This window comes from Pleurodeles waltl, chromosome 7 (genome assembly GCF_031143425.1).
Source record: "Pleurodeles waltl isolate 20211129_DDA chromosome 7, aPleWal1.hap1.20221129, whole genome shotgun sequence".
NCBI lineage: Eukaryota > Metazoa > Chordata > Amphibia > Caudata > Salamandridae > Pleurodeles > Pleurodeles waltl.
In genome coordinates, this window is record NC_090446.1 from 1,049,231,613 (window position 1) to 1,049,244,939 (window position 13,327).

At 45.7% G+C, this 13,327-nt stretch overlaps 1 protein-coding gene across 6 annotated transcripts in view; it reads left to right on the top strand.

Moving 5' to 3' along the window:
• The window catches only part of BPTF (bromodomain PHD finger transcription factor), a 1,198,927-nt gene that overhangs the window by 854,973 nt on the left and 330,627 nt on the right, over nt 1-13,327 (top strand). For all 6 annotated transcript variants that reach the window (XM_069199907.1, XM_069199908.1, XM_069199910.1 and 3 more), the window contains one exon: nt 6,537-6,759. In XM_069199907.1, the coding sequence (XP_069056008.1) occupies nt 6,537-6,759 (223 nt within the window). The remainder of the gene's footprint in view (nt 1-6,536; nt 6,760-13,327) is intronic.

Sequence of the window (13,327 nt, forward strand, 5' to 3'; positions counted from 1 at the left end):
GTCTAGTATTTTGTGGTGATTTGTTCCAAAATAAAGTACCTTTATTTTTTTACAACTAGGTGTTTTCTTTCATGTGTGTAAGTGCTGTGTGACTACAATGGTATTGCATGAGCTTTGCGTGTCTTCTCGATAAGCCTTGGCTGCTCATCCACAGCTACCTCTATAGAGCCTGGCTTCTAGACACTGCCTACACTTCACTAAGAGGGGATACCTGGACCTGGTATAAGGTGCAAGTACCATAGGTACCCAACACACACCAGGCCAGCTTCATACACTCATGTTGGACCCTGAACAGACGTCTGCTTGTGTTCAACCAATGTCATGTAATGCAGTCTGAATCTAACCTCTTTGCCTCTTCCGCATTGCAGCTTTCAGCAGATGCTTCATTATCTTCTTGGTTCTGACTCTGACCTTATGCTGGGGCTTTGTGGAGCCTAAGACGATGGTGAAGGAGTGGCTTGCTTCCCACTCAATATGCTGATGATGCCTTATACCTTGATTTACAGAACACCAGTGGCTTAACTCCACTCCTGAAATGGAGCTTGACTTGGCACATAGACTGCCAGTGGAAAAGTGCTTAATTTTTACTTGTTGTTCAGAGGAGAACTGAGCTTCTAGAGTTACTCTCGGTTGAGACAAAAGCAAATGTTCTGACTGAAATTTTGCAATGGGACATCAACATGTGAGCCATTCCATCCAATGATACCTTCAAAAAACATTCTAATGGCTACCTTGTTGAAACTGTGTTCTTAAGAACAGTGCAAAGATTTGCAGGCCCTACCTTCTTCCTCCTTTCCACTGTGCCTTTAGATAGAATACTTTTTTGTGATAATTCATAAGACACTCCTTTCGGGTTGAACCAACTCCTCCAAACACACAAGTTTGTATTAAACTGAGTGTCACTTTTTGAAATGATTAAGTTTTCTTAGCCTCCAAAGGGCTTTTTGAAACATCCAGTTTTATGTAAAGATCCACTTGCACAGACGCTTGTGTTTCAGTGTCCTTTTGTTGGATCCGTAGTATTTGCAGAGTAGCAGACATTTTATTCATATTAGGTTTGAGAAGCCAACAAGTTTCACCCCTTACAGTTCCTGTATGGCTCGGGCTTTCTCAAGGCTTAAGAGGTACATTCTTTAAGGAAAATAATCATGAAATATCTTAGTTTTTGGGTGTTGTATAGGCTCCTGGATAAATCCTTAACAATGAATTAACTTATTCCATGTCAGGACAGGCAAGATATAGGTCCCCTATAGTTGTTTATGGTCCACATCTGAGGGCATGGAAAAGCAACAGACAAGAAACTGACATCAGTACGAACAGTTGGTGCTCAGATTCAACTGTGAGCCATCTCTTCTGGGGTGGTATGGAGCCAGTGCCAAGCTGCACAATGCCACCTAACGGCACATTGCTTTAAAAAACAAAAACAAAAACTCTATATCCAGTCTGGTACTGGTGAATATTCTATGGTGCGAAAACTGTATTTAGAGTATCCATCAGAAAAAACATTACCTCAGTAAGTAAGTTGTTATTCTTGGTTGCCATCTCTCAACTAGGCATGAAAGCAAGTTTCAGGCTTTGTGTGTCCACCAGACAAGCTAGTTTTGAGAACAAATGTGTTAGTTCTTCCCAAGGTTGTGTCTGCAGTTCACGTTGGCCAAACCTTCATCATATATACGTTATACCGTGCGCCTCACCCCACTGAGAAATAGGAGAGACAATATAATTTCAATCTTTGTAGGGCAAGCAACTACTACGTGGATGGGACTCTAGAGTTTGGGTCTGATGATCAGCTCTGCGTAAGCTATGTGAGGACCAAAAATGGCAAGACTGTCAAGATAGATTTTGTTGTGCAATAAAATCTCCTATGCCCTTGCCAAGAAGAAACCAGCTACAGGTATTGGGACCTTTTCCACCAGGACAAAAGAGCAGCTTCTGCAGTTAGGCAGTATATGTGCTACAGAACTTTCCGGTGTGACCATCTCCTCAGACCCACCACCTGGGAGGGGCACTACTAAGGTATTCATTGAAAATAAGAGGAATCTGCAGGTAGAAATATCCATCAGAAGAAGAAGTTACTTAGCTTGGTTAACGATCTTTTTGAAATATGTTTCTGGTGAATAAATAATTTTGTCAAATTGCATATTCCTCATTGATCCCTCTAACTTTCCCATTCTGAAGAGTGCTAATACATACCATTTAATGAGGTTCTAAGTTAGTCTAGTGCACTGCATAACCATCAGTGAAATGGTGTTGCACTTTTCTCCACCTCTTAAGGTGTAGAATATGTAAAGGAAGAACTGACTAGAGCGCCAAGGGTGGCTATATATGGTTCCAGTAGTGCCATGTCCCGGAAAGTACCGGGTGAGCTGAACACCACCTGTTGGAGCTAGAGAGCTAAACCAACTTTTCAAAATCCTGCTGAGGACTATGTAGGTAGATACAATATCCCCCAGACAGATAGTTTCCAAAGGTATGCAACTTGTTCATTTAAGACTAGGTTAGATTCCTGTGCCAGTTTGAAGCTAGGGCTAGCCAGTTGTCTTTTTACAGCTGCATTGTTGAGGGTATGATGTGCTAATAAAAGCTAACTGGGAATCTTCCAGGAATCCTGAGTTTCTACCCAACTAGTAAGGCTGATCCTGCAGTACTTTTTAATTGAGATATGTTAGAATAAGCCAGTGCAGATAACTTGTGTGCACATTACTGCTTGTAAATTCATACATGATGATTGTTAGGAAAAAAAAAAAAACCTCAGACATCGCTTAGGGTTCTTTTTGATTACACACACGTGAATCCTCTGTTAGCTGTGAGTACAAGTTTTGATTCTATTTCACTGGATCTGCATCTCTGGATGAGTCGTTGCTGAAGTAAATAGTACTTACATCCTTTCTTCTCTATCAAGGGTATCCTCATTGGATTTATAACTGTTCCTCCCCTTATTTGAGGCTGGCTGCATAGCAAAACTGAACAACAGAACAGAGATAAAAAGGATCCAGAGGATTAGTAAGCGTCAATCACCCTAAGAATAAATTATTTTGTTGATCTGCTATTTGTAAAAAACAAAAATCTAAAACATAGGTACTTTCAATAAGTTTACATTTCTAAAGTCCACCCTGGTTGACTCTCTAAAGTCTCTGAAGAGCTGCTTTTATAAGTAAGCAACTTTCGTCACTCGCATTATCCCATTCAGAATAGCAGAGCTACAGGGTGTTATTCCACTGCTGCAATAAGACAAGTTACTGGCAGTGATTGATCTGAAAGTGGTATACTCCACATCCAGAGCCCAGAAAATACTTTGTTTGTTGTAGTTCACAAGCACAATACATACTGTAATGTCGATCTTTGGTGCAAAGACTCACATGTGTACCAGTTGTACATGTGTACCCCCACCATGGAAAAGGGAAATTCTCTTAAGGGAAGTTCTTATAAGCAGTTTAAGAGCGTATGAACAGGAACATTACTTTTTGTGCCTGCTTAACGTCTCTGCAAACATGCAAGTCATGTCTGCACTCCACACGCAGTTGAAAACATTTCTTCGGGCTATCTTTCAGGTGTGAAATAGGGTGCAACTTCTTCCAAGAGTCCCACGCCGCTTATCTTGTAACAGAGCTGCTGACAGTAAGAATAGTGATATAATTCGTGTTTCTTATGACCCCATGTATTCAGCTGGTATGGCTTCCTATGAATCTAACTTTAGCAGTAACTCAGTAGTTTGTGATAGAAATTGTTGGGAGTATATGGAGGCTGTGACTCAAGACATACTAAGTAGCCAATGCTTGTCAACACCAAAACGTATTTTAATAGGCAGAGTGTTTCCAAAGCCATTTGATGCTTCACACACAGCGTAGGGGGTGCATATAGAAATTAGAGTACAGTGGTCACAATGCATGATCTTCCAGCATTCCATTCTCAATTGTTGACTGGGTGCCTGGCTTTAGAAAAATGGTTTGATGAGCTTCGTACAATCATAAGGCAGGACTTTTCCATTCCACAACTCCTTACAATTCTCAGTGGCCAAGTCAAGCACCTATGACACAAGTTGTTAATCTTGTCATCATGGTGGCTGATGCCCTAATGTTTGGTCACTTGAATTTCACAACAAACTAAATGGACTGTTTTGAAAGGCTAATAGGCTAGCTAACGTAAAGTTACTATTGAGCAAAGTGTTAAATCATCTGGAGTCTTACGTCAACTGGAGTCTTCAAGGTCAAAAGATTATTTTCATGTCCACAGCCAGGGTATATTTGAACAGCCTGAACAACCGTCACTGGATCCGCGTTGCAAGCGGGGAAAAGAAGAAACGGACGTCGGCAAGGGAGTTGTATGGACTCCGCTGACGTCACATCCGGTGGACGACGTAGATAGTCACACGACGCCCTCTACGACATGCTGACATACAATGGAAAAAGTTTCCGGATCCAGGCCTGCGCCTGGGGAGGATTCTAAAGTAAGGAACCTGCAGCTAGATCCTGTCTCTACCAGATAGTGCGTTACCAAAGGTAAGTAACTTTTTCATCTGCAATATTGATGCATACCTTGTCGCGTAGGCTCTCATTATCCTAATGAGACTACTGGATTTTTGGGCGGCAAGATCGTTCACAGTGTGGGGGGACTAAGTCTGACCCACAGCGAAGGAACCTTGTCACCCCAAATCCGGTTTGAGCTCCGGCTAACTAGCAGTGCCTTATCTCTCCCAAAAGGAAGAGACAATTGGGCAGCCGAGCGCATGACATCTTAGTGCTTCCCAGGGAAGTCGTGGTCACTCAGGTTACAACCAGTTCTCTCATACACAGTGCGGTCTCATATATAAATGACAAAGGCAGTTTAAGTTTTATAGATTGATTTAATAAAACAACTGCATTTTAGATAACAAGGCGTGAGCCGCAATAACCAGAACCATACAACACAGTAGGATTGAAATAGTAACGAGGAGTGTGAAACATAAGAATAACACTATCATAGTGCAACTAGATTACGTTCTCTCTCTCTAAGTTATATTTTGAGCACAGCATGTGAAGCTCTAAGCCTGTCTTTCAGGTTCCCCTGGGAGGACATGGACCCTCATACCTGAGCAAAAGCCTGTGATCTGAATCAGCATCTGCAAAAGGGCAGTCAGCATCTAGTTGTGGGTTGCTGGTTGGAATCTCCCTCTTCCGTGTACCAGAACTAGAAAGTGTTTTTATAACTAACACCGGTGTTCTAAGAAACGTCCCTACGTAAAAATATGTACTTTCTACGAACCCTAAAGACTAAACTTCTACAAAGTCTATCGGCAATGTACCAGACTGTATCCTTGACTGAAGCACAGAGCGAGCAAGAATGTATTGTTTGAGAACTTCAGTGCTGAAGTAAGCTAAACAGTGTGATAGAAGAAAATAAAACAAGACCGTGAAACTGGTTATTGTAAGATAACAGTGCGAGGCTAAATAAAATGCATCTAGGGCAAAGTGCACAGAGGCCTAATACTTTAAGCAACGCGCAGAAAGCTACATTAAAAATGGCTACACTACAACATGAAAGTAAAGGATAATCCTTGGCTCTTCAGAATGCCCGTAGGATTACTTACTAAGTTGAAGCCCTTATCCTTTGAGCTGCTATCTGTCTGTCCTTTCAAGCACCTGAATTTTAAGATGGCTTTCTTTATACAGTGGTTACCTCATTGCGAATGGTCAGTGAGAAGCTAGCACTGATAATCAAGCAGCCACATGTGCAGATGCTCAAGGGCAGAGAGCCACAGAGGCATTCCCTTCCAAAGCCAGCCTTCATTTTTCTTGCAAAACTACAGGCTTCTCTTCTTTCCAGACTCTCCAACTTCAGGACAGAAGCTCCAATAAGAATACCAAAGGTGCTTTTTCCAGCATTGTACACTCCTCTGCAGCACACATTCCCACAGAAACCTGTATCTTAATCCTTATTTTTGTTAGGGAAGTCATTGTTTGTGGAGGCATGCAAATGTTCATCTCCCATTCACTTGTCCACTGACCACAAATGCATTGACAGAAATTAGTTAAGACTGTGCAAAACCTTTTAAAGAAAGTTTGCTACTACATGCCCACCTCCAGTTAATGGACAGCATGTGAATCTAGAGTAGGTGAATACTTAAAATATCAAGTTAACCACTTATAACAAATAGTTTGCAGTTTGAGGTTACTTTATATTTTCATGAGCCCCTCCTACCTTGTGGGGGGAGAGGATTGTTAGCACTATGCATTGTGGTATACTTGCTCATATACTCACATATAATTCGAAGATGACATCTACAGTGCAGGGCACCATGGGTTTCCAAATAATGTCATTGTGTACCATGGCCAAAAAATGCTTTCATACTTGTGAAGATACTTTTCTGTTTACTAGACTTAACAGAATGATAATGCATCACAATTGAATCTAGAATGGCCTCAAGTTCAAACCTATTCTCACATGGAAGGAACTGTTAAAATACTTAAATTGCATTGCTAAACATTTTGCCACGCAATTAAGGCTGGGATGTGAAAACATTCCTAAATTATTTAAAACAATTTGTTTGTCTTTTTTAGGGTGGGAGTCAGGGTCTGACTGTAGTAATTCAGGGACAAGGTCAAACTACAGGCCAGCTACAGTTGATTCCCCAAGGTGTGACTGTAATTCCTGGCTCAGGACAGCAGTTAATGCAAGCTGCGATGCCAAATGGTACAGTTCAGAGGTTCCTTTTCACCCCTCTACCTCCCACAGCCTCCACCGCCAACACAACCACTGCAACAGTCTCAACTTCAACATCTGGTAAGTGTTCATTTTTCCAAAATAAAGAAATATACTTAAATCTTTGTTAATTTGATATTTTAAGTTGAGTGTTGCATGAAGAAAGACTAGTATCTCGTTTAGCCTGCAAGCTTCATTCCCAATTATGCACATGCACAGTGCCTCACAAATCATAAGTGTTCCTTCAAAACTCATATTAGTGTTCTTAAGGTTTGTATTTTAATGCAGCATACCAACTATATTTGAACACCCTTGGGAGTCATAAAATTGAAGTCTTTGTAAGCTTTATGAAGTTGCAGCACATATTTATCATCCTAGCTACATCAGACTGTCCTATCTATCTGATAGAGACTTCTAGTTCTAGAATTTCCCCCAGGCATCAGACTGGATCCAGAGATTTTTCTTAGAGGAATACCCTTGAGCATCGGGAGGTGGCGTCTGTCGACTCACCGGGCGTCTTTCGCGTCAGTCGCCGTGATGACATCGGGAGTAGTACATAGATGCCGCCTCAGCGCAGTGACGTCAGTTCTTTTCTTGCCGTGCCGCGCACTGATCCAGAGAGAGCTACCCTGGTCTCTTTTTGACCTAGTTGGACCATTTTGTCGAGTTTTCTAGTGGGTTTTTGGTGTGTCGAGGATGTCCCCGAAGACCAGGTTCAAGCTGTGCGAGGACTTTCACCACATAATGTTGGTGACGGATCCGCACCGGGTTTGTCTGTAGTGTCTCGAGCGCGACCACAACCCTAAGTCATGCTCCAAGTTCCAGGCCATGCACCTGAAAGCCTTGAGGGAGCGGTCCCTCAAGCTCATGGCGGCCCGGCGCTCGACTCTGCATAGGTCCCGGCCTCTCGCGAGAGACTTACTTCTGTTTTTTTCTGGGGATGTCCAACAGTCTCATGGATATGCCCTTTGATGGCTCCTGTCTCTTTGGAGACAAAGCGGACTCGGCCATGGAGAGATTCAAGGATTCCCGGGCTAAGGCTCGGTCCCTTGGTCTTTCCACTCGCCCCCACAACCCCCCTCCACAATCCCCCTCAGAGTCCGCGTTTTTGCCCGTCACGTCCCCCGCCCAGCCGCTGTGCCACCCATGCTGTTCAACCATTGCATAGCCGGGGATGTGGAATCCCACGTGGATGTGGGGCAGGGAACTAGAGGTCTGCCCAGTCCACCCATCCCCCTGCTGCTGCCTCAAAACCCTCCTAGTCCGTCCCATCACTCCCATCCAGTTGGCGTCAGGATTTGCCTTCACCGTCTCCACTGGGAATCCATCACTACAGACAGGTAGGTTTTGCAGATCGTTCGAAAGGGCTACTCCACCCCTTTCGAATCTTCCCCACCAGCCATGCCTCCATCACTCAGCCAACTCCCAGAGAATCATTTGGCACTTCTCCGCCAGGAAGTCGTGGATCTCTTCACCAAGGGAGCTATAGAAAAGGTCCCTGTGCCAGAAGTAGGTTGTGGTTGTTATTCCCGCTACTTTCTGGTGCCGAAAAAGGACTAGGACTTGTGTCCTAACTTTGACCTTCGGGACCTCAACTACTTCCTCGAGAAGGAGAAATTAAAAATGCTCACCCTGGCTCAGGTTCTGTCTGCCTTAGACCCAGGAAACTGGATGGTAGCGTAGGACTTGCAGGACGCTTATTTCCACATCCCCGTCCTGCCTGCCCACAGACGATACCTACGATTCATGGTAGGTCACGAGCACTATCAGTTTACCGCGCTCCCCTTTGGCCTTACCAGCGCCCCTCGGATGTTCACAAAAGTGAGGGCAGTGGCTGCAGTTCATCTGCGCACGTTAGGGGTCTCACTTGTCCCCTACCTCGACGACTGGCTGTTGAAGGCGGACTCACCCCAGAAAGTTGTCTCCCACCTTCAGACTACGGCAAACCTCCTGCTCACGCTGGGGGTCACTATAAATGTGCAAAAGTCACATCTGACTCCCTCTCAGACGCTCCACTTTTATAGGAGCTGTTCTGGACACTGCAATTTCGGGCTTATCCTCCCGAAAAGCGGATCCAAGATATTCAGGCTATGATTCCGATCTTTCAGCCTCTTTCTTTTGTGTTTGGGTGAGACTGAATCTGAGGCTGCTGGGCCTCATGGCCTCCTGCATCATGCTTGTGACACATGCCAGATGGCATATGTGGGCTCTGCAGTGGGACTTGAAGTTCCAGTGAGCGCAGCATCAGGGGAATCTGTCCGACAAAGACCTGTAGTGGTGGCTTTTGAATCTGCATTGGGTCCACAGCAGATCCCTCTCCTTCTCCAGCCAGATCTATCTATAGTGACAGATGCGTCACTTATGGGTTGGGGTGGCCACATGGGAGGGCCGGCGATCAGAGGCCTCTGGTCTCCGGCGGAGTATGGGCTCCATATCAATCTTCTCGAGCTCCGGGCGAGCAGGCTTGCATTGAAAGCATTTCTTCCCTCTCGCAAAGGGAAAGTAGTGCAAGTGCTTATGGACAATACTACCGCCATGTGGGACTGCAACAAACAGGGCGGAGTAGGCTCCTGTACCATTTTCAAGAGCCTTACGTCTCTGGAAATGGCTGGAACATCAGGGCATTACCCTGGTGGTTCAACATCTGGCGGGTTCTCTCAACGCCAGAGCGGACGAACCCAGCTGTAAATGCACAGCCGATCACAAATAGCACCTCCATCCGGAGGTGAAGCAAGGTCTCTTTCAGCAGTGGGGAGAGCCTTGGTTAGATCTGTTCGCCACCGCAGAGAATGTGCAATGTCAGCTGTTTTGCGTGTTGGAGTTTCCACAGCAGCAGTCGCTTGGAGTCGCTTTTCGTCTCGAGTGGAACTCCGGTCTCCGTTCCGCCTATACCACTTCTGCCCAGAGTTCTCAAGAAGATGTGGAATGACCAGGCCCAAGTCATCTTGGTGGCTCCGGACTGGGCGTGGAGAGTATGGTATCCAGATCTATTGAGCATGGCCATCGATTCTCCACTCAGACTACCTCTTCAGCAGGATCTTCTATCTCAGCAGCAGGGGACGGTTCGCCACCCAAACCTGTCCAATCTCACCTTCATGCGTGGAGATTGAGCAGCAGCAACTGATGAGTTTTAATCTTCCACCCGACATCTGTGATGTTATCTTGGCAGCCAGATGCCCCTCCACCAAAACGGTATACGCCTGTTGTTGGCATAAATTTATGGCATGGTTAACCAACAAATATGTTGATCCCCTCTCTGCCCCTTTCTCTGAGGTTATTTTGTTCATTCTTACTTTGGCCCAGCAGGGCTCTGCTTTGGGCACCCTTACAGGATATTTATCTGCCATTTCGGCCTTTCTTAGTTCACCTGATCAGCCCTCACTCTTTAAATCTCCTGTTGTGAGTAAATTCGTAAATGGTCTCACCCATTTATTTCCTCCCACTCCATTTATTACTCCTTAGTGGGACCTCAATCCTTTCCTTACTTATTTAATGTGTACTCCCTTGGAGCTGATGCACAATTGTCCCTTACGGCTCCTCACCTTCAAAACTCTTTCTTGTTGCCATCACCTCTGCTCGCAGGGTGAGTGATCTTCAGGCCCTTTCGTCCAAACCTCCATACTTGTCTGTTCATCCTGACAAAGTGGTGTTGCGCACTAAGGCTTCTTTCCTTCCAAAGATGGTTATGTCTTTTCATGTAGGCTCGTCCATCACCCTGCCTACTTTATACACACCCCCACTTCCTTCCCATGAGGAGGAGAGACTCCACCGTCTGGACCCAAAAAAGAGCATTGGCGTTCTATCTTAATCGTACTAAAGATTTCCGGATGGATGATCAGCTCTTTGTCCGGTATGTGGGTACGAAGAAAGGGAAGGCGGTGCAAAAACATACCATCTCTCGATGGGTACTTCCTTGCATAAAGATGTGCTACGCTTTGGCCAAAAAGCAACCCCCTGAAGGCTTGCGTGCTCATTCCACCAGAGCAACTACTGCTTCCAGTGCATCAACACACGGAGTTCCTGTCTTGGATATCTGCCAGGCAGCTATGTGGGTGCACACATTTGCTCAACACTACTGTCTGGACAGTCAGGTCCGTCGGGATGGCTACTTTGGTTGTTCGGTCCTGCAGGACTTCCTAGTATGATCTTGGTTCGCAGCCCACCACCAAGGGTGGCATTGCTTGGCTATCCAGTCAAAGGTAAGGAATCTGCAACTAGAAGTCTCTATCACATGTACAAGTTACATACCTTTGGTAATGAAATATCTGGTAGACATATTCTAGTTGCAGATTCCTTACTGACCCACCCACCTTCCCCGCTTGCGAACTGATTTCTAATGACAGGGATTCCCCCGTTCAGGTCCTTAGCTCTGGCTCACCAATCTGAGTGTTCTTAGCGGCTCTGCGCTTTGGTGTGAAAAGTTGTTAAAAGAAATTGATGTCAGTGCGCTGAGGCGGCGTCTATGTTCTACTCCCGATGTCAATACAGCGACTGCGATGCCCGCTTGGTCGACCGACGCCACCTACTGACACGCAAGGGTATTGCTCGAAGGAAAATCTCCGGATCCAGTCTGACGCCTGGGAGAAATTCTAAGGTAAGGAATCTGCAACTAGAATATTTCTCTACCCGATATTTTGTTTTGTTTTGTTCTCTTCCAGGGGATCCTCATCAATAGTCATAAACATTGAATATTCCCGCCTTTGTGCGGGGACCCCGGAGCATATACAAATACACACATATAAAGTATGAAATATGCACGAAAAATATATATATAGCATTTTTAGTAGACAAATTTTCATACTAAACTCATATATACATGTGTAAAACAGCAATGCAGGCTATAATCATAAACAGGCTAAAATGCTTTATTTCTTTGGAGTTTTTTTTTTTTTTTTTTAATTCTTTACAAAATTACAATAAGAGAAAAAATATTTCAACCAAAGCCCCAAAACCGGGCCTAGGGAAATAAGCAGTAGTAATCATCTGAGAAAAAAAAGAAAAAAAACTACATTGAAAAATAATGGAGCATTCTTAGCCAATAGGCTGCATGCAGGTTAACACAGGAGAACCATAAAAACTTTGGCACCGTGCCTTTAAGACCCTGAGCACCTCCAGTATCCCACCATGCCTCAGGGGTGAAGGAGAGGTGACAGTTGGTTCACAGTTAGGTCAGTTCTTTTTTCCGGCTTCTTCTGAGAGGATCCTGGAGCATTGAGCTCTGTTTTTCTGAGTTTTTCTTAGAAAAATACTTTACAAAAGCATTTTTTCCTACTTTACTCGACATCTAACATCATTGTCTGAGTCTGGAAATTTTTTCCTGACTGATAAATGCCTTCACTTTTTGTGAAATGCCCTTCCTGTGGGAAGAAGGCCCAGTCAGATCCACACACTCTCTGCATTGTGTGCTTGCCTCAGAGTCACTGCCCTGACACTTGCAAACACTGCAAGAACATGTCAAAGAGGACTCTGAAGGACAGGGAGAAGATCAGGCTTCATGGGCTTCACGAGAGGCAGAAAACATCATCCTCTTCGCTTCCCAGGCAGCCAACAAGCCTCTCTCAGGAGAGACAGGCTAGATCGACGTCAGCAGGTAGGAAGATACCTGTTTGTTCCCCGTCGACGTCGTCGCTGCCACCATCTCACCGCCATAGATCGACGGCGACCCGACCGACGTCGAAGGATGCAGCGTCGAGGAAACATGGCCACCGCAGGGGTAGATCTCTGTCGACGGCAACCCACCGATCGACGTCGAGTCATCACCGGCGTGCCCATTCGACGCGAAGGCCTCGCACCCCTCGACGTCAAGAAAGACGACGTCGAAATCGGCCCAACGGCAAGAGCGAGGACATCCGCCGCCGGCTACCCACCGCTCGACGTCGAGGCACACAATGGTGAGCAGGTCGCGGTCCAGAGATCGCCGTTCGATGTCAAGACACTCAACGTCGAGACAGGAACAACCGGCGACGCTCCCTTCGACGTCATTACGGCTGTCGATGCAGGTTTTACCTGTCCTGCAGGGAGCAGAGCATCGGCTTCCGCCAGCAGATAAGACCACTCCATCTCCAGTGGTCTCCATAAGAAGTGGTTCATCTCGGTCGAGAGCGGCATCGCCGGGGCATGTCTCACCCATCAATCTGTCACCAAGATGGTTGGAGAGCCTCAATAGACCAACGGCCTCCCCGGATTCGCAATATTCAAGGATGTACTCTCCTACTGCCTCTCTCCCGAGAACACCATCACCGACAGCGCAGGCAGGACGGGCTCGTTCTGCTTCTCGCCAGCCGACCACGAGACCTGGGTGCTCTGCTACAGCATCTCGCAGCAGGTCACGTTCCCAGCGACGATCTAGGTCACGATCAAGACACAGAAGGTCGCCCTCTTGGTCATCGTCGGGGTCATCCGTCAGACGATACTCCCCCACCTTAACAGATTCTCCACCAGCTAGGGTTTCACCGGTGGACGACATCACTACTTTTAATGAGGTGCTTATCAGGGGAGCACAGAAGCTAAACATAGAGGTTCCAGAACCATCAACCTCCTCATCTGTCATTTTTGAGACTCTACAGCATAGAGCGGTTTCGTAAAAGCTACTGCCGCTGGTGCCTGGTCTGTTGCAACCAACCATGGACACCTTTTTAGCGCCAGCCAC